At 35.4% G+C, this 21,576-nt stretch overlaps 1 protein-coding gene across 3 annotated transcripts in view; it reads right to left on the bottom strand.

The window, feature by feature from the left end:
* Nucleotides 1-21,576, bottom strand: part of rsrc1 (arginine/serine-rich coiled-coil 1) — a 173,216-nt gene that overhangs the window by 133,518 nt on the left and 18,122 nt on the right. For all 3 annotated transcript variants that reach the window (XM_048162010.1, XM_048162011.1, XM_048162009.1), the window contains exon 4: nt 3,090-3,269. In XM_048162010.1, the coding sequence (XP_048017967.1) occupies nt 3,090-3,269 (180 nt within the window). The remainder of the gene's footprint in view (nt 1-3,089; nt 3,270-21,576) is intronic.

The raw sequence follows: 21,576 nt of genomic DNA, 5'->3' as shown, positions 1-21,576 counted from the left end.
GTCTTTGGTCTTCAACGAGCCCAAGAGATTGCAGGTTACACCTCTTTAGATTACTTCACTGGCTCCTAGTTGTCGTGACAGAAGTTACAGTCAGGTGAGTTTGATCAAGGTAGGAGCTAAACTCTGCAGGAAAGTGGACCTCGAGTTGAGAATCCCTGTTCTAGACCATCAAATCTGTTACCTCCAGATGTCATGAAAGTGAAATTACAATAAATCAACTTTAACATTAAACATTCGATAAAAGCTGCTAATAAGTAAAGACAGTTGTAAAAGAGAAGACTGATGTGTCTACAGGAAAGTGTGTAAGTGAACAAACATATGAGAGTGAATGAGTTATTGGAGATTGTAGCTCAGATTAAGGCAGGGGGTCCCAAGGGTCTAAAGTGTTTAAGATAACCGCCCCTGTGTTTGCTCATTTGTGTTTGTCCCTCCATTATGTTAATGTCATCGCAGCCACATCCCCTAATTACAGCCACAATTGCATATATTGACTCCCCTAGGACATATAAGCTGCAGAGAAACAAAATATCGAACACACGCACAGACTAACAAAGAATAGAAGCCAAGTGTCTGGGGATCAAAATGTGTGTTTACTGTTTACACGATTCATCACTAGTTCTTTGTTAGATTTAGAAACACTTTTATTCAAATCAATTAAAATATGACTCATCTAGTAGTTTCACCAGATCACCTGAGGGATCAATCCAAGTAGCTCTGCAACTTAAAAGTCTATCTTTGACCCTGTGACTTTCATTTTATGGACAAAAAACACTGAGACAAATATCTTCTTTTGTTAATATCTTTTTTTTTCTTTCCCAAAGAAGCTAACTGCAAACAAGAGGATAAATAAATACAATAAAACAAAGATACAAATGAAATAAAAAGTGCTTTAAATTTTTCAGGTAGGTTTAAGAAACAGTATAGAAAATTAAGTAATTAAAATACTGCATAGTCTTAATTAAAGTTGTTTTTCTCATTTTCATTTGTTGTATAATTAACATTAAGGAAGGTGGTATATAAGGCTGCTGTTACTTTACACAAATATTGCACAAATTGACACATCAGCTTTTCCCCAGCTCTTTAAATTCACTTAAGTCATTATCGTCTGTGTTTAAGTAAAGAAAAGTTGGGTATTTTGACCTTATTTTCTCTGTATTTGACTGTTTAAGCATGATAAGCTGTGATAAAGAACTATTAAATACTGGTGTATGAGCACAAAAAAAAACATCTGTCAGACGTGAACTCCATTTAATATCGCTGGATGTTTAAACTAGCAATGCTTAAAAATGCGTGCAAATGATAAACTTCCGTGATGACACACACTGCAACATCACAAGCATAACCGAGACCATTTTGTACGAGTTGTCAAATTTCTACTGGTTTATTGTGTCTATCATTATATCACCCACCCCTAGTTAAATGTTAATAAGCTTATCCATACAGATATGTCTCATTTGTTCGAATGGCTAAAAGGCCCAAGACGTGGTGCTATGTATCCCTGAGGAAAGAAGGTCTCTATCATGTCACTAATCTCTAATCAATAATTTCTCTCAAGACTATGTTTTCTTTGGTGGGTAACTTCATAGCCAATCAACTTTCATGGACAGGGGCTTCATGGGCATTGTGAGGGAAGTGGCCTTATTAACTTATTACACCTGAAATCCCTAACGCTCAAAATAATTAATTGGTTTGAGTAGGACAAACTTAATTAAACAAATTAGTTCAGTCAAATTAACTGTTATTTAATTAATATTGTAAAGTGTTTAGTATTGTTTAGTATTTAGTTAGAGTATTTAACACTTTCTTTTGCTTTTGAGTTCACAGAACTGATATATTTTAAGTAAACTGAATGGTTTCATCGCTTTAAGTTTTATGAACTCATATCTTTAATTTAGATGAACTTAAGTTTAACTGAAACTGGGCTGGGACTTCTGTTTCCCAGCATGCTTTGTCCATGGAACTGGAAAGGGAGAGTAAATGCTAAAATTAAGTGTTATATAATGTTTTTTGAGTAAGATTGATGTTAAGTGGGAGATTTAGTAGTGATTAATGTTTTGTTATGCTAATTTAGAAGAGTTTCTGCTAATATGAGTTTTTGGTGAGTTGCCATCAAGTGGTGCATGCGGCTTGGTTTGAGAGCAGGTATGATAAATGTTTTATATTGCTGTAGTCATTCCGTAAGTGCTATACCATGCTATTGCTAACATGTTAGCAAATTAACAAGTTAGCTTTAACTAGTTAATACAGAAAATGCTAACTAACTTTACATTTACAATTTAAAGTTACTATAAATGTATGAATTAATTTACTCAAATATTTCAATTTAAGAACAACTAAAATGTTTGAGTACAAAATAAAAATCTGCCGGTTCTGCTTACTTAAACTTTGAATTGCTTAACTTAAAAATGTTGATGTAATTGATTGCCTCAATTTTTTGAGTTTTGCCAACTTATTCGGGTTTACATTGCATAATGATGCTTGTAATAATTACTGCTGTCATTTAGTCAGATGTATATCTTTATTTGGAAACATTTCTAGAACTGTCCAAACATCAAAATGTCAGAAGTCTGATAAAATCACAACATCTTGAATAGATTTTGCACATGTCTATAATTACTGATGTTTCTGTGTAGTAAATAAGTTCACCCAATATGTTCAGTCTTGCTGACTGTTGTCATTGGAACTGGAATGGAGAACACTTTGTCTTGGAGTAAAATCTCTCTCTAGAGTCAAGGTGGAGCTTGAGAGGGGCAAACAGGAGAGCGGGGATGGAAATGCAGTTAGCTCTTGCTCACGCATATTACACTGGGGTATAAATCAAGACGGTGAGAGAGAAGGAAATGCATTAGACGCCCAGCGGGATGGTGTATACACTGAGTTTGAAGGGCAGATATCAGGCTGGATGGATGAGGCCTACCACACGATTGAACTAAACTCTCAGCTGAATTTAAACTATAAGATTTCGTTCAGACATGAGATTGATATATTGATGGGTTGGTACAGTTTGTGTGTGCGTGATGGAGAAAAACAAAGAGAGAGCAAAAAAAAAAAACCCTAGAAATTCAAATGGCACAAAAAGAAAGTATTACCTTTGTTTTTCCTTGTCTTTGACTTTCTCCGTCTCTTTGTCTTTGTCTTTAGTTCTGTCTCGTGTCCGGTCTTTGTCTCGAGTTCTGCGCTGGCCACGATCTCGTTCTCTGCTGCGACTACGTTTCCTGCTGGACCGACCACTGCTGCCACTGCGAGACCTTCGGTGACGGGAACGAGACCTTCAAGAAACACACACCCCAAAAATACATATAAACTGGAAAAGCATATAGAACGATTGAAAAAAGCATTAGCTTAGTTGTTAGCTCAGTGGTTGGCTTACATCCAGGCTGGGCTGGCCAAAAGATCATGGGTTCAAACTCCAAAAGGTGTAATTTATGAAACGCCACCATTGTGGCATTGATCAAGATTGATTAAACCTTCAACTCAACATGGATGTTGCATGAAAGTTGCAGAAACAAATTCCACAAGCAATTATGCCATTTGTCCCACTGCAGTCAGGGCTGGATTGAAGAAGGTGTTTGGGTGGATTACTCACAACCAAAGTTCTTAAATTCATTGAATTAAATTTTAAATTAATGCTTGCTAACCATGTCTGATATCTGAGCTCAATGATTTTTATTTTATTATTATTATTATTATTTTTTTTATTTTTTTGCATAATATGATATATACATGTTTGCATGATCAGCTGTCTTCACACTTTCTTCTCTTCAAGAAAACAGCAGCTCTTACTGTCATTACTGTAATTTCAGTCTGAAAGTTCCCCATCCTAGTTTATTTTAATATTATTTTTTCATCCTAGTCTATTGTACTGTTTGTTACATTAAAGAAATGAAGATGCCAGATACAAACTCCTACTGTCTATGGCTCATCAGTGACCTGGTGCCTGTATCTCAAAATGTTACGTATAGTATGTATTGAAAAACATGAAATTCTAAATGGTTCATTTAAGGTGTATAATATTAATAGCAACTGTTTTACATAAACTGAGAAGAACAACAAAAACGCTGCCGCAATCTCAAATTAACACTGTTAAGTCATCCAGTGTGTCAGAGCTGTCGGCTAACTGTTGGAGATCCAAGTTCAACTCATGTCCCAATCGTCTCTCACCCCTAATTCCTGCCTACATATTTGACTGTTTAAAAAAAAAAAAAAAAGGCAAAAAGATAAAAAATAAATAAAAATTAAAAAAAAATTAATTAAGGGCCAGATTTACTAAACGGGCAAATTAGTGTGAGAGCACAATTCCACAAATGCGCTGATGGGAGTGGCAAGTTTTTCTACTGCTGACGCGCAAATTAAAGAACACAGACACAGTCAAATCATTTACATAATGACCAACGCAATCTACCAAGAGCAGTGCAAATTAGCATTGGGTCACAAATAAGCAGAGTTGATGCTCATCAGGTGCAGGTTGACACAGGCGCAACATGTAATATATGGATAACGTCTTCCTCTGGCATTCCAAAGAAATTAATATGAGTGGAAAATATTTTCTCCCCTCTACCTCGCGCTCTCTGTTCTCTGCGGTGTCTAGCAGCAATAATTGCAGTCATGTTGTAACATGGGTTAAGACATGCTTTTTTTTTGGGTGTGAAATAATAGCGCAAATACCTGTAAATTGACTAGCGCAAACATTAGTAAATCATGTTGCGTGATTCATTTAAATATTCTCCTCCCATAAATTTTGCGCCTGAAAGGAAAACTCCTACAAATTTTTAGGTTACAAGTTTAGGTTCAAAGCACCAATGGATTGGAATAATTTACCTGTAGATATTAGATCCATTACATCATTTGGGCTGTTTAAACAATGTGTAACATCTTATTTTAAGAACGATTGTACATGTTACCCTTGAGACTGTCGCTGTTTTTTTTTTGTTTGTTTTTTGTTTGTTTTTTTTGTTTTTGTTGTGTGTGTGTGTGTGTGTGTGTGTGTGTGTGTGTGCTGTTGTGTTTGTATTGTTAGTTATAATTTATGATTTTTGTATGTTAAGATTGTGTAATTTTGAATGTTGGGACCCCCTCGAAAACGAGATGTTACATCTCAAGGGGTTTATCCTAAATAAATAAATTTCACTTGAAGTACAAAGGCCACAAGTGTAGTTTATTGGGACCCCTAATTGGAAAACCATCACAGAAACCATTAGATATTAATTAAAACAATGTTTACTGTGTTCATTCATCTGTTGTCCCTGTAGACAAAGATATTTTGACAATGTGTTTGTGTGAGTGTAAAGATTTATCTTATACTGCAGAGACCAAATGTCTTCACAAGGATAGTAAAACCTGAAATCAGCTATACATTGTGGAAACCCTACATCAGACAGAAGTCTTTGGCCTTTTCATTATGTGTTTTGCATATTCATTATTATTACAGACCTTGTTACAAAACTAATATTCCAAAAATATTGCTCTTTCAGAAGACTACACATACCAAGCATGAACCAATGCTTTTGTCTCAGTTGCTTTGACCATGCATTTTCATATAGCAGCTGGTGGTGTTTTAATTTTAAGTTTTAAAGATTATTTGGTAAAAATGATCAAAATCCCATTACTGAGTACATTTAAAAAAAAAAAAAAAAAAAAAAAAAGTCAATGGTTTATATTTTGAGTGGTCAGGTTAGATTTGGTAATTTTGGGTTTACATAATTTGTCCTTTTGTCTTTATGTCACATCTGTAAGTGAAGAAAAGAAGGTCCAGCTACTATGATGTGGGAAAAGATGACTACTGACTTAGATTAAAAGGACAAAAAAAAAAAAAAAAAAAAAACACTTATCAAGTCAAGCGTTCTTCTGAGAAATTCCTCAAAATATCTTCTTTTGTGTTTCATAGAAGAAAGATAGTCATACAGTTGTGGAAGGACACATGAGTAAATGATGACAATTTTCATTTTAAGGTGACCTATCCAAAGGTTTAATGCCTAAGTAGTTTTTAACAGCCTCTTTTGTGTTCTCAAATTAGTGCTCGTCTTTCAGTAGCCAGTATTGATGTCAAGAACAATTGGCCATTTTTTGGACCATGCTGCACACCATACAGAAAATCATGTTATAACTAATTACAAAAAAAAAAAAAAAAAAAAAAAAACAGGCCTCTTTTTGACACAAGTGTGAAGCTGTTAATGTATAATTAAATTCAGTAAAAATTCACGGCACACAATCATGACCGATCACTGTTTTCATGATCGATCATTGGTGTCACTTAGAAGTACTCGTGCCAAACCCTATTGGCTGTATGAATTGGCCATTAGGGAAGACCTCAAAATGACTGTACACATGCTGTATTGATCCTTACGAACAGGCTAGAGAATGCCCGGAGATTTAAAGGATTTTACTTACCAGAGCAACTGACTCCAGAGCCATACATCCAGGTGACATACAGACATGCTCACACGAACACACCGATGCATATACACACATAGTATGGGATATAGTACAGAATAAACTGCTGATTCTATTTTCAATCATCAATTTGTGTACATTTACTGTAGAAATGTTTATAAAAAAAAAAAAAAAAAAAAACTCTCCTACAATGCACACAGTTCATCTGTCCACTAAAAATGCCCGAAATAATTTTTTTTTACCACTTTGTCATTTCCAATGCATTGTTAATTAGCACTGTACATGACGTAATGAAAATGTATGTTTTATTTATTTATTTATTTGTACATTTATGTAAGAACTCCTGAAATGATTAAGGCTATTTTCACAGCTAGGCAAAAATATATTAAAACCCAGAAAACCACTGAAGTAAAAAAGAAACATATATGTATATATCACTGTGTGAGGCATGAAAACATGATTTTTATATATTAAATGGTAAACATTTGGTCAGAAGTGATCTTTCTCAAAATTGGATCATGACTAGGTCAAAAGTGAAATGCCACCTGGTTATAAAATCACACGAATATTATATGATGACAAGTAAACTACTATATTTGCAACATATTTTTACCAAGTTGCCCAACAGACTAATGATGACAGCACTGTTGAAGCTCTTGGCTCTTTAGGTCTTAGACAATCAATGCCAATCCAGTAGTCATATTTAAATACACAAGTTGCATGATCACAAAACCACATCCCCACTCAAAGAATGAAGTCACAAGGTCCTAAACTCATGTCAAATGTTGTATAATCAGCAATAAACCTACACTAACGCACATTGAATAAAAACTGTTTCCAACATTAATAATGACAAATATAATATAAAAAACAAAAACAGAAAAAAAAAAAACAGAAACAAATATGAATGTTAATATGAATATGAATGTTAACAAGTCATCATGTCTCATTTCATCTCAAGCATGCTATTCACTCCTTGGTAAACAAGTACACTAGTTTTTGATAAAACTTCATTAAGGGCAATATTGTTTAGTGTGGTGAAAATGATGGCAGTACAATGCCTTGCCTCATGCATTTGATTGATTTGATGGAATGATCCACAGAAGACAGTAAATCATACAGGCTTGGGACAACATGAGGGTGAGTAAATGATGAGAGAATTGTCATTTTTAGGTGAACTATTAGCCAAAAATCTTTTAATGAAAAGCTTTAACTACATTCCTGAAATTGCATATAGTGTCACTGCATAGGGAAGCAGATCCTTATTTGAAAAACGTGAGTTTGGAAACACTAAATCTGCTGTATTCTATTTTTTATGTTGTTTTATCTGATCGTTTAGCAGGCAGAGCAAAAGCAGTTATAGTTACACGAGAGAACACGAGAGGTCTTATTTTAGCAAATGTACTTGTGGCCAGCGCATGTAATAAACACCAGGGCCGTCGGTTTGCTGTTTTTTTTTTTTTTCTTTTTTTTTTTTTCATCTCTTTCTCTCTTTCTGCAGCCCAGCTCACTTCTGGGCCTGTTGCAAATTAAATTTATTGTAGTTAATAGACTGTGGTGCGGCTGCTAAATGTCAATTTCATTACCAAGGCCTTACCCTTAGAGAATTATGACCTCATTTAAGGCGAGGGGGTAAATGTGTTAATGCAGGATGGCCAGATAAACATCCCCTGCCACAAGCACACATGCGTCCAGCAGCATCATGCCAAGAGTGGGCTATTTTACATGACTTTTAGCTATTATCGCCCGAGGAAAAGCCTTCCCCTATGGCCTAAAAATATTTAAAATTCTTTTGAAAGGTCCTTTTTTTCCCTCCAATCCATTAAATCTAGCAGCAACGATTGGCTCAGGCAATTTTCCCTGCAAATTATCAATAAAGTAATTACCAGTGTGTGGGAGCGCACCGGGCGCTTATCGCTGATGCCCCCTGCCCAGCCGCGGATCTGATCCCTCCCAGCATTGCATTTGGGTAATTATGTGAGCAGGATGGTGTCCTGCTGTTATCACACCGTATTATATTCCTGCTAAACAAGGTTTCTTGCTTCATATGAAATTGGATATTAATGGTGGCGAATGATAGCACTAGTGCAACTAACAGACGTAAGATACACCACTGGAATCCTAACCTGGCCAAATGATTATTTATTCCTGCCGTGGCGCTTTCTCTCTTCTGCTCTTCTCTTCTGTTCATTCCCAAACACACACACACACACATTTCACTCTCAGTCCACGGTTTAACATAGTCACATTGTAAACACTAATTTATTATAAAGACCTGCTATAAAAGAGAAGATTGGACAAAAAAACTTCAGTTCTCACCTCCAAATCACCATCCTTGTATTTGCACTTTCTGATGTCAGTTACTAAAAATGACATAAAATAGCCAAATCAAAAGTTACATTTAAATAAAACAAATTACATTAATTAAAATAAAACTGACTTTTGTGTGTATTTGTCTGAAATCTATCATACGATGTAATAAAGGGCTCCAAACAGAAACTCTCCAAACCTCCTGACCAACACCAGCTGTGTGATTTCTTCAGAAACATGACCTTGCAATTCTACAAGGAGGATATCATGGATATTCATATACAGGAAGGAACATGTCAGACAATTATCATACTGTATCTTTATACCTAAACATTATCACAATAATATTTCTGTCATGATGACACTGTTTGGCATGGTAATGGGTATGACAATGTTGATATATTTGGTCTTGGTGGAATAGATCTGCTATTGTCAATAACTACACGGCAAGTGAGACATGCTGCTGCTGCTGCTGTACAATATAGCATACATGAATTACACACAGCAGATCTATACAGGTGGAGCTGGGGAAGATGGAGGGTTTCTGAATGCACACTGCAACTGCTACAACAACGCTGACCAAGTAATTGAAGGATTAGCAGTGAGCTCATTGGCTACTGATACAGCAGGAACCAATCAGCTGTGCCCATATAGAGAATAATGTGATTGCAAACAGATTGAGTTAAGGACAGCCTGCGCCATCTAGAGTTTCATGACAGAACGTTTTGTTTTGTTTTGTTTGTTTTTTAGAAAGTGCATCATTTTCTTTCTACTAGACAAGTCATCCAACTGTCAATTACATGGGAAACTACTGCTGAAGAGTATGGTGTAACTGTATCTCACAACTGTAAACACAAACAGTCAAAGGCTGAAAAACAATGTACAAAACAGGCTTTAGACAATGATCTGTCCTGTCTGTGACAGATAGGTTTGCCTCAACTATACTCAGGTGCAGAGAAGACCGACTGTGATACTGACGCCCAATCAAATAAATATTCAACCAAAAGATTTTGCTGCCATTTTTCTCATTTTGATGATTTAAAAACAATGTAAATGTTGCATCTTCAGAATATGAGGTTTCTGTCCCAGCTCTGTTTCATTGACTTGGCCACTTCTACACCAACACTAAGCCATCTTTAGAGATTATAATAAAGCATTCTAAGTTTTGTTGTGCTGCTTACATTGTAAAAGTAGAGTTACAATTAAAAAAAAAAAAAAAAAGAAACGGAACACTACAAGTGTCAGAAAAAGAAAACATATTAGCAACTAGTTGACTCTGACAGAAAGAACCAAGAAACAGCTTCCGCTTAATTAGTGTGACAGAAGTTCTCAGTATTTTAATTCCAGAGCACTGAAGTTCACCTTGAATAAGCAATGTGGGTTTCCTACAGGCGCCGGTGCTCCAAACAGCTGTTCTTCTTGTTCCCAAGCGCTCCAAGTAATGAAAAATGTTAACAATTCAGGATGTCTTATTTCTGAGTGCTCTTTAAATGCAGTGCCACACAAGTGTAATTTATGAGATTCCTCTAATTACCAGAGCTCACGAGAACATTTCCCAAGCTGTTTCTTTCTGCATATGTTCGCTGCTCTTTTAACATACACAACAATTAATCATGTAAAGTTAAAAATGAGAAATTAATAGTATTGTAATTAACTGTTTTAATACCACAGAAACCATACAGATTTTGGTCATTTGTATTTTGCTGAAGAATGCATGATTAAAAAAAAATCTTCTGAGATAAAAGAGAGTGCTTTGCATTTATAGGGCAGTATTCCCTTAATGGGTGTCTGTTTAAACTAGTTAGCACCAATTTGATGAGCAATGTAAGATACATTAAAATAATAACTGATATGTAATCTGTAGTTTACAATTTGAAAAAAAAAAAAAAAAAAAAAAAAAAAAGGAAATTTTGGTTACATTTTATTTTAAAGTGCCCTGGTTTCAGTGTATACATTTAAGTACTGAGTAATAATAATTAACTTCATGTACTTACTAGGGCTATGGTTAGATAAGGGTTTGGTTAGTATGCAATTAGGCATCATTTTTAGTTATTACTATAGTAACTACATTTAACATGTAACAAGGACACTAAAATAACATTTCCTGAAATTTCTTGGATCAATCTCTCTCTCTCTCTCTCTCTCTCTCTCTCTCTCTCTCTGAGATGAGAGGAAAAGAAATCAGCTCACACCTGGGCCACCCACACTTGCAAGGTTGTGTCATTTAGTCAAAGGTCTCCGAGAATGCTCTGATGTACACAAAGTCATTTGTAAAAAAAAAAAAAAAAAAAAAAAAAAAAGGAAAAAAAGAAAGTTTGTGAAAAGCATATGTGACCGCCATCACTCAACAAGAACAGTGACATCCTAAACGCTCTTATCTAACTAGCACCACTGAGACTGTATTACATCCCTATTAGTGGCACAGAGGGCACCGCAAGCAGAGGTCAACGAGAGGCAAAAGGTCAGAAGGTCAATAAGTGCTAACTTGCCACTGTCAACACACACAATCTTGGGACTGACTGTGCATGCCCAAGAACACTTCTGATGCAAAGTTCTGACAGATGTTCTGAAGTACATTACAGATTTGTAGAAAAATTATTAGATTTTTCCATTTTGATAAATAATCAGAAAAAAAAACCTTGATGCCTTCTTTTACTTCATATAAAGGTTCTTTTGAAGAGAGTTTAGGGGCAAAAGAAGAGTGAATTTTTAAATGATGTTGGAAGCATGTGTTTTTAATTAGTAGGTGTTCTCTAAGGGTAAGATGATGGTTTTCTGTTCTTTTTATGATAAGGTATTTATGAAGTGACGGTAGATCTGAAGGTCGGTTCTTAAAGACTTTTATTGTTTAAATGTGGAGGGTTATGTTTCAATTTAAGCACTCGCACAAGAAAAAGCATAAATATCGGGACTAAGTGGACTGACCATAAAACTACAGCACAGAGACAGCACTGTGACAGAGAGCAGACACTCATTCCACTACTAAAAGAAAAACCACACTTAATTAAACACTAAGCAAGCATCTGAAATAGCACCTGCATAAAATCCACCAATCCCTGCACAGAATGCATGTAAATTAAGTCCTTTCAGTGCAAAAACACTGTGAGAAAAAGAGTGTTTGATCATATATACATAAAATCAGCTCTCCCAGAATCCCGGTGGCAAAGCTAAGCTACATGAATGTCCTCTGCCGTACCCTAATACATCTGTTGTGTCTAATCACAGCCCACCTCTAATGAGGCCATGAAAGAGAGATGCTCACATATCAGATTTCACTAACGATCAAGCAAAACAGTCAGGACAGGAGGGCCTGTGTGTCTTAGGATCTCCTATAACTACTGCTCACAACCCAAAAACTACCTCACATCAATCTCTATTTCTCTTACAATAGAACTACAACTAGAATAACAACAAGAACTCATCCGGTAATGCATGATGACAAACTAATAAAGGGGTCTTTGATTATGATTTAACTGTAGTTAGTGTGTAAAGTTGCTGTTTTAAACAATATTTGCAAAGTTACAATGCGCAAAGTTCAATGCAATTTTTTTTTTTTTTTTTAAACAGAAATCACTTTTTAAGGACTACAACAAATGGCTTGTAGGGACTACAATGAGCTTCTTCCTCGGTTGGTACCATCACAAACCCCAAAATTTACATAAACCCTGCCCCCCAAGAACACGCAACAAAGGGGGTGAGGCTATGTTGGGCTGCTTTAGAGAAGAGGAAGAGTTGTTGTAGTATATAGTATTGTTGCCATTCAACACTGAAAAAGATTAACTAGTCGAGGAGTTGAATCAACTCCACAGAAGCTACATAAATGTATCCACTAAACATTCAGAAATGTCCAGTTTCATTCTAAAAGTTGTAACTTCTTCCTGAGTCTCTCCATCAGTGTCCGACTCCAGTTTGAACAATGTAAGGCTGAACACCGTTACTGACAATACTCATTTTGGCTGCGTGAGACTCTCCGGCTTTGTTGTTGTTGAGCAATCGAAGCGCGAGCTGTAAAAGCTTTTCTGGAAAGGGGGTCCGGGAGCAGCAGCTCATTTGCATTTAAAGGGACACACACAAAAACAGCGTGTTTTTTCTCACTCCCTAATAGGGGCAAATCTGGCAAGATATAATAAATGATATGTGGGGTATTTTGAGCTGAAACTTTACAGACAAATTCTTGGGACACCAGAGACTTATATTACATCTTGTGAAATGGGCATTATAGGTCCCCTTTAAAAGTTAAATACGGGAAATTTTACTTCTTTTCAATTGTAAGCCAAGGTGCCAAACACTAATGAACTAAAGAATTATGGTTTAACTGATAAAACGATAAAAAGAGGTGGGTGATACATTGGACCACAAGATGGTTCATTTTCTATTATGGTATTGATACATATCACAATACAGTAATAGTTATCCAATCTGTAGAGCTTGGATATTGTGAGAAGGGCTATAAAATTAAATGTGATTTAACTTGACTAGCCCGATAGTCACACAGAGGGTGTGTGTTTAGTGTATTGAAAAAATGTATTTTAAATTCACAAGAAAGGCATCAACGTATTGACCACTCCTTACTGATTAATATTGTAGGACTGCACAGTTTTATTGTTATTCTTCTCATAGATACACACACACACACACACACACACACACAAAAAGCTTGTCACTGGTTTATGTTCTGTTGCACAGTACTAAAAGTAAGTTAGATTTAGAGTGTGTTTTTCTAAAATGGATAGAAAGGGTTGAGTTATGAGGTTTGGAGCAATAGTTTTGGCCCTGGGTTTCTCTGTTAGACATTTTAGAAAAATGACTTGCAAGTATCAGGAAAGAGGAAAGTGTTTCATTATTTTCCAAGGGGTGTCACAGTTTCAGTCAAGAAGCACATAATTCAGCTTTAAGTTTTCTTTGTGTTCCCTCTTTCTTCCTTACACTTAAATATTGAGCTTGTAACTGGATCCATATCCAGATTTTTGTCAGAGGTGCAGGTTCACTGTGAACTTGATTATAGTACAATTTGCTAAAGTGCTTTTGAGAGGAGAGGGTGATGGCAGATACGTGGCTGTAACGTGGCTTTGAAGAAAGACATGAGCACTTCTACAGGTCAGTGGATCTCCTGAACTCCTGGCTAAAATATGCAGCTGAGAGCCACACAGCAACTCAAAGCTTTATGAATGGAGTATATTAAAGGGGACCTATTATGCAAAATTCACATTTATAAGGTGTTTGAACACAGATGTGTGTCCACAGTATGTGTAAACAGCCAGCATATAATGGTAAAAATCCACCCACTGCTTTTTTTAATAATCCCCATAAATCAAACAGTATGTAAGAGTAGGGGAAGCCCCGCCCATGACTGGTGATGGAATCTAGCCTATTATCTTAGCTCCTCCCCTGAGGGAGCTGTACACAATCCGCCATGTTTATCTCCTCCCCAGAGCATTTAACTGCAGCATTCAAGTCAGAGATGTATTCTTATTAAAGCTACTAAAGTTATTTAATCAAGAGCAGTGATTTTCTGTTTTTCTTTTGTTGTTTGGTTCATATTAACAACATATACAGCAGTAGGTACTGTATATTAACGCTGTCACTTTAATACACATCTAATATGCACATACGATTTCTTTCTATTTATTCTAAATAGGAAACTAAAACTACCAGTAGGTGGCAGTGAATGTCTTAAACTGTTGTATAAAATCAGTAATCACATTTGCACTCATGTTATTCTGGACAGAAAAACAGCACTCGTTACTTGTGTAATATAGCTTAACTATATCAAGTGATATAAATGAGACAAAAACTCATAGAGGGGCAGTTTTGCCCAGATGTCTTGAATTTTAGTCTAACTGCATTTTATAGGCTCTATTATGCAGTGAGTTGTTGCCCTGCATCAGATTCGTCATCAGTTAGCTGTATGAAATGTCAGATGAACTACGTAGGTCTGCAATGAGGCAAGTGCGTTAAATGCGTTAATAATTTTAATGCATTATTTTTCACCATATCTAATTAATCTAATCAACACATTATATAAGGAGACTGTGTCAATGAATGAAAAACTCGCTAAGGTGTTGGTAATGAAGAAATCCTGGGAGAAACCAGGCTTGACCAGAGGGAAGTTCTCCTCTGGCTATAATTTGTCATTTGTAATTTTTAGTATGTTTATATTTGGTTAGATATATTTGATGAGCTTCATTTACAATTGATGGATGTTAACCAAAATGTAAAATTATCAAGTGATTATAAATTCCATCACATATTGTGTGCTGAGGTGCATGTACAACTGTCCTGTGTTATTGGAAACGTCCCTACTAGAATCTAGGTGTGGTCAACGGCATAGAAGCAGTTTGGATTTAAAAGGTCATGAAACACTAAAATTTCCTACGATTTTAACAGAGGTGTCTGTGTTGCATCTAGATGGCATTGTTAGCATCTGTTAATTTAAACTGAAGGAGAAAATTTTGAGTATTTTGTACCATTTCAAAACTTCACAGTGTCAACATCACAGGATGTGACGTTTTTTCACATTTTAGTACACTGATGACTCATCTGTGTCTCATATTCATTCATGAGACTGTGTCCTTATCCTATGAAAAGATGCTTCTGCTTTCCTTTGACAGATTCTGCAAACCTGTGAGATCACATAAGTCAAGTAGTTGAGAGATGCGTTCAAGGATCACAAGTAAGTGTTTTCAAGAGTTTCTTTGTATCATAAAAGCCAGTCTCAGACACCGATACGATCTATCCACACCAACCTGTAACTTGTCTTTAGAGCTCAATGACATGACCGATAAAATAAGTCTAAAAAGTTGTGTATGTAAATGTATTCAATGTAGAATACAAATGTAAACAGCTGTGCATTTATTTGTGCATTAAATTATAGCAGTCACAGGATCTGTGTGGATTTGTGTAATGTACTGTGAGATCATTTATAATATATTTGTATTATAGCATAACATTTTGTTGCATGCAATGATGGATTGCAGTGTGCATTTGTAAGAAACTTTAATGCTTTTATCTCAATGAGAGCAAAATAAAACTAACTGGACCAGAAATTGTTTTATCTGTCTCTGCTCTTCCCACTCCATTCGGCAGGTTACCACACCTACTTTTTTAGCATTTTTCTGCAATGAGAACCGGTGCTAAAATACGGATTTCATGACCTTTTAAAAGCAATTCATCCTAAATGAAGTCCATCACAGATCCCAGGAGTGATGCATATTTATCTATGAATTTTGGCAATGATCAACAAATAGAAGCCTTATGACACCAAACGTTATTTGATAAAGCTAAGTGAATACTCGCACCGAAAGCAAAACAAATATACATTGCACTGAAAATGGAAATTCTCCCCAGTCGAAGTTTTCAGCTGCTCTGCTATCTATAAGAACAGAATGAAGTTCAACACGTTAATTTCAGCAACAGAAATTAAAAGCAAAAATGCAACAGTATAAACTGCTTAATTGATTACAGGCTTATTTTGTAAGTCCTCATACAGAGAAAAACTGTAATAGATCTAATCTTAAATTTCATGTATTTTACAGTAAAATACTGTTAAATGTACCATTTTTTGTGATGTAAAAAGACCACCACATCTTATAATCATACCTGCAAACTCCAAAGTGGTGAAAAATGTGACATGTTTACAAAGTAAATAGTAGTAAGGGGGTCATCCTACCCCAGGAGAATTTTTTTTGTGATTTTAACACATAAACTAAGCATTCTGGTACGCTCCCACAAGAAAATAAATGGGAAAAACAACATTTGCTTCAAGTAAAAAAAAAAACACAAAAAAAAAAAAAAAAATTATTGACACTAGGGCTGGGCATTGACAAATTTCACAATTGAATTCGATTTTGATTCAGAAGCTTGCGATTTGATTTTGATTTGATTACCTTCAATTCAATAATGATTATTCAATAATAATAATAATCAATAAAAATTGATTTGGTACAGTACATAGCAAATTTCCTCAAAGAAAAAATATCTCTCAACTAATGCTGTACATTATACAGGGAACCACAGCTGGTACATCGTTATAATATTAAAGGTTAAAATTAATTGATTTGTATGCTACTTACATATAAATTACACATAAAGAATTTTTTATAATAACGTTATAATAAATTTAATGACATAATTATGTTTCTACTTGTTTTTAATTATGTTTCTACTCATTTTTAATATCGGCCTAAACATTCAAATGGTGGCCGTCATAAAACGGTTTTATACATTCAGTATTGAAGCACATGTTAAGTACATGAATATGCAATGACCTATAGTCACAGTTGATACATATCAAAATGCTCCTCTCTAAGTTAATTTTTGTAGCTGACTAACAAGTTTTTTTGACAATGAATGGCTTGTTCTGAGGTAAATGTTACAGTAAACGTGACATTTTTACAAGCTATTTTATTGGCGCTTTTCCGCGGTTGAAACAATGATTGATCAATTAATGTTACATATGACATGATAGGGATTTCAGTAAGTTGTACTGGATCTTTCAACATACCTTCAGTATTCATTCATGTTTATTTCGTGTTGTAAAGCGGAAGAGATGATCGGTTCACGTGCGCTCTGCCTCTGTTTGAACTGAAGCACTACAGCGATGTGTCAGTCACACCACAGAGCGCCAAAATAGATCACGACAGCTCGAGAGACGTTTATGGTCTCCAGTCTATGGGAAAGTAGCTCATTTTCGATTTATTGTGCCTGCAAACTCACCCTGACACCCCCCCACCCCCCACCCCCGAAAAAAAAAAAAAAAAAAAAAACTCTTTGGATCTACACGACTCACATAAATTACATATTTTGATAAAAAAAAAAAGTGACTAGTTTGCAGGTATGTATAATTAACAGTAAAAAGCCATAAACTGACTTTCCCAGAAGTCCCTGTTTGACAGTTCACATTTGATGATTTTTCATTCTATTAATTGTTTCTTTTTCTTTTTATTTATTTATTTGTTTGTTTGTTTGTTATCAGGTATGAACATTAGGGTTTTATGTTACATCTTATGTTGTTAAATTAGGGTTATTAATTTATTAAAGGGTTTATTGCATTGTTTTAGAGTTATTTGTGTTATCATGACGGTGTTTTGTGGCTGTAACATGTATGCATGTAACTATAAATTTGAAATGTTACCAACATGTAATGTTACCAATCATTGACACACTTGGCAAAGACTTTTCATAAAGAGCAGGAAACAAACAAACCGCATGTATGTCCTCCATATTTTTTATTTTATTTTATTTTATTTTTTTATTGCTGATTTCACAGCAAGCTTAGATTTCATATTTGTCAATGAATGTGTACGACAAAGTGTGTTGTAGTCCTCAAAATGCACCATCTCCATTGAAAACAGTGTTCTCTGATGCAGTGCAAACGCCATAATTCACCGTTTCATCACAGCAGGCAAAACGAGTTTTAAAATTCCTTTGATTGTAAGCCTGGTCAGACTGCTGGCAGGCTAGACATCGAGAATAAGACTTATCATTAAGCTATCTGGACTGGTCCTTTATTTTCTAGTACTAGATGGCTTCTTCAGCATTACATATAAATAAAAGCCTTGTCATTTCTCTTCAGTAACGGGACAGTGACAGCATTTCATACATTTCTAAGTGTAGGTACATTTCAACCCTTGGGTAGATGCCGTCTCCACTCAGAGCAATCGCTAAATACCGACTCATACCATCAATGCAGAGACTACATTTGGGCCTGCCAATTAGAAATAATTAGGCAGTTATTGCAGTGGCGAGTCTTTTTAAGTGCACATATAACGACGCAATGATGCTGATTAGTGGGCTCAGAGTGAGCGGGGCTCAAACGGCCAGCGAATAATTATGCCAGTGATCACAAAGCCATTGCGTGCCTCTGTACTTCACCTTAATGCATTTCAAAACGCCACTTAATTATGGCCCGTAATTAATCCACCATTAATTGCAGGAAGAGCCCAGTTTACCTCGCTTCGTTTCTAATTATCATCTTATAAATAGTTATGGTTCTAATTAATGTGTTCATTAGGCAGGATATTTTCTTTCAAAGTCATGCTCGGAGCCAAAGATTCGGCATGTGCTCTCAGAAGCCTGGTCAGCCAGAAGGTGAGGCCATTCTACTAGCACTGGCTTTTATTTTACTACATTCAACCTCCTAATTGGCATTTAAAACACAATTTGGAAGAACTTCAAGAAGGGCTTAAATGGGGGATGGATAGTAGGAAAGAGAGGCCAGTTCATTTTATATTATTTTCCAATAGCAGAGGCTTGAAAAGGAGGCAGCCACCACACGTAACTTTGAATAGGATGAAATAAACAGAGCTCATGGTGAATTAGCAGCCAACCATGTCTCTAATTCCCACAACACAATGCTCTCAATGGAGGCTCACATGATGGTACGAACACAATCATTTCTTCAAAGGTTATGGTAACAATCATAGCAGGCACTCATGAATTCTCACAAATAATGATACATGAACAGGGGTTCTAACTATGCGGGAAACCCGGTGTCGTGAAATCTCAGGGTGATGGCACCGATAGCTTTAATTATTATTAAGAATTTGAAAACTTACCCTATTGGACACATACAATGACGTACGCACAGCAGTTAAATTCAGTTATCACTTCATCCTTTAGTACTTAATCCTGTTCTGTACACACACAATTCAGTGTTTACACGAGTGACAACTGCATTCTACAAAAACTCAGGAAGGCCACCAATAGACTGCAAAGTTCTGGAGTGACAATCACATTTAGACTGTGGGAGTGACTCTCATAAATGATCGTTCCAACAAAATGAGTCACTCTCAAAATTGCAGTGATGAAAGTGGGAATCATACCAATGTTTTGGCATCTTGCAACTGTGTGAACAAGAAATATGAAGAGTTTAACCTAGGGATGCATGATATATTCGGCCACTGATACATACTAATTTTTAATGTTATCATTATCGGCCCAATAAGAAAATTTGGCTTATATATTAATTAAAGCGGATAAATAATGGATTATTTCCTCCAGCTGAGACACTTCAGATGTGCACTGTCCACCATTATGGTTTTGAATGGCTTGAAATATGATTGAAATCACATCAAAAAGGAAAATACAGTTAAGTACAACATACAGCACAAGTCTGTCATATAGGCTACATAATATTATAATGAGAACATAATAATTGTGTGCTTGGGACATGATTTTTAATGATGAGACTTTTGTTTTGTAATCAGGCTCTCAAAAATTATATAAAAATTTAGATTTAGATTATTGGCCAATATATCAGTTAAGGGCTTTGAAATATAAAGAATTGTCAGTTATCAAAGCCCAAATTTCCATATATGAGCATCCCTAGTTTAACCCTTTTGTTGGTCACTTTTTTTGACCAAATTAATATTACTAACCAAAGATGCATTGTGTCTAGCAATTTTAACTAACCCACTGTTGACTCTCTTTGCAATGTTGCCCTGTCCACTCATTACAAGTTTTTGTTTGTTTTTGTTGTTTTTTTACATTAACTGGTTTATGAATATGTCTAGTTGCAGGGTGCAATGTTTTGATCTAATTTGGGTTTATTTAGGCTTGAGACCCAGTTACTGTTTTTATAGCATGATCTCTTTATGCTGCAAAACCTAAACCTAGACAAAGGGTTGGTGAGAGCAACTGTGGAAAGAGACAGTTTTGTGTCAAAAAGAGAAAAACATGATTTTCTAGCACCACACATGTAGAAGAGAAAGTCATCTCTGATGCACGTTTGAATACGTCATTAACCACGGTTCTGAAGACACTCTGTGGATTTAACGTTAAAGAATCTTACAAGCCTGTCTCTCTCCACAGATCTTCTCATCAGCCTCATGGTTTAAAGTAAAAATGAATTTTGTTTGATTTTTGAATAGAATTAATGAATTTCTAGGTTGCTATTCACACAAGGTGCAAACATTAGCCTGGCCATAAAACCTTTTTTTTTTTTTTTTTTTTTTTTTTCTGCAGATTTCAGAGACAGATGCTGAAATACAAACACTGATTATGCAATCCTGCAATAATTAATACATTATGCAATAAAAAATTTTGTACTACGATGTTTTGCTACTGATGATCATATATAACGATAGAAATAATTGCAAATGACTTGACTTGTTTCTGACCAGCGTCTGACCAGCCTTTAGAGATTAAAAAAAGTAACACACGTAATAAAAAAAGAGCTGCTTGGACAAGCATGGACAAAAATAAAAACTGAAGTAATGAGGACATTTTTAAGTGTTTTGTCTTATGTTCCACAGAAGAAAGAAATACTGAAAGAATTTGAATTTTTGGGTGAATTATCCCTTTAAACATGCTCGCTCCATGTCTGGATAGGGACTGTAATTCGCTCTCCAAGTGATGCTTGGCTTACTGTGTAGAAACCAGTCTCATGTCTGCTCCACGAGTGTGTATTTTTTTTTTCTTTTTTTTTTTCTAATTCTCTGCTAATTTTGGATGGAAATCAAACGGTGGGCATTCCCTTTCCTGAATAATGTGGAGATCAGAATCTAATGACATATTTCTGTTTTCTGCAGCTCTCTACATCAATCATGATTCAGACTTCGCATTCTTCAACTTTTCAGTTTGTTTTCTTTTTTTTAAATCCAGAACAAAGAAATGACAAAAAAAAAAAAAAAAAATGAAAAAAAAAAATGAATCACTTTTCCTTACTTTTCAAAACAAAACGCGATACCATTGCGTTCAATGATGGACAACATATACATCTTAACGTGCTTTAGGGTTTCATGATCATATAAACTTTAATTTATGACACATTTTTATGAGTAGATGCAACAGTCTGCCATTTTTGATCTTGTCTTTAATGCCTCATTTATTAAATTCCAATTAATAAACATGTGGCTTGTCTAAAATAAACATGAA

This window comes from Megalobrama amblycephala, linkage group LG16 (assembly GCF_018812025.1).
Source record: "Megalobrama amblycephala isolate DHTTF-2021 linkage group LG16, ASM1881202v1, whole genome shotgun sequence".
In the NCBI taxonomy this organism is placed as follows: domain Eukaryota; kingdom Metazoa; phylum Chordata; class Actinopteri; order Cypriniformes; family Xenocyprididae; genus Megalobrama; species Megalobrama amblycephala.
The sequence above is the reverse complement of the archived record's forward strand: the minus strand, read 5'-3'. Positions and strand labels throughout refer to the sequence as shown.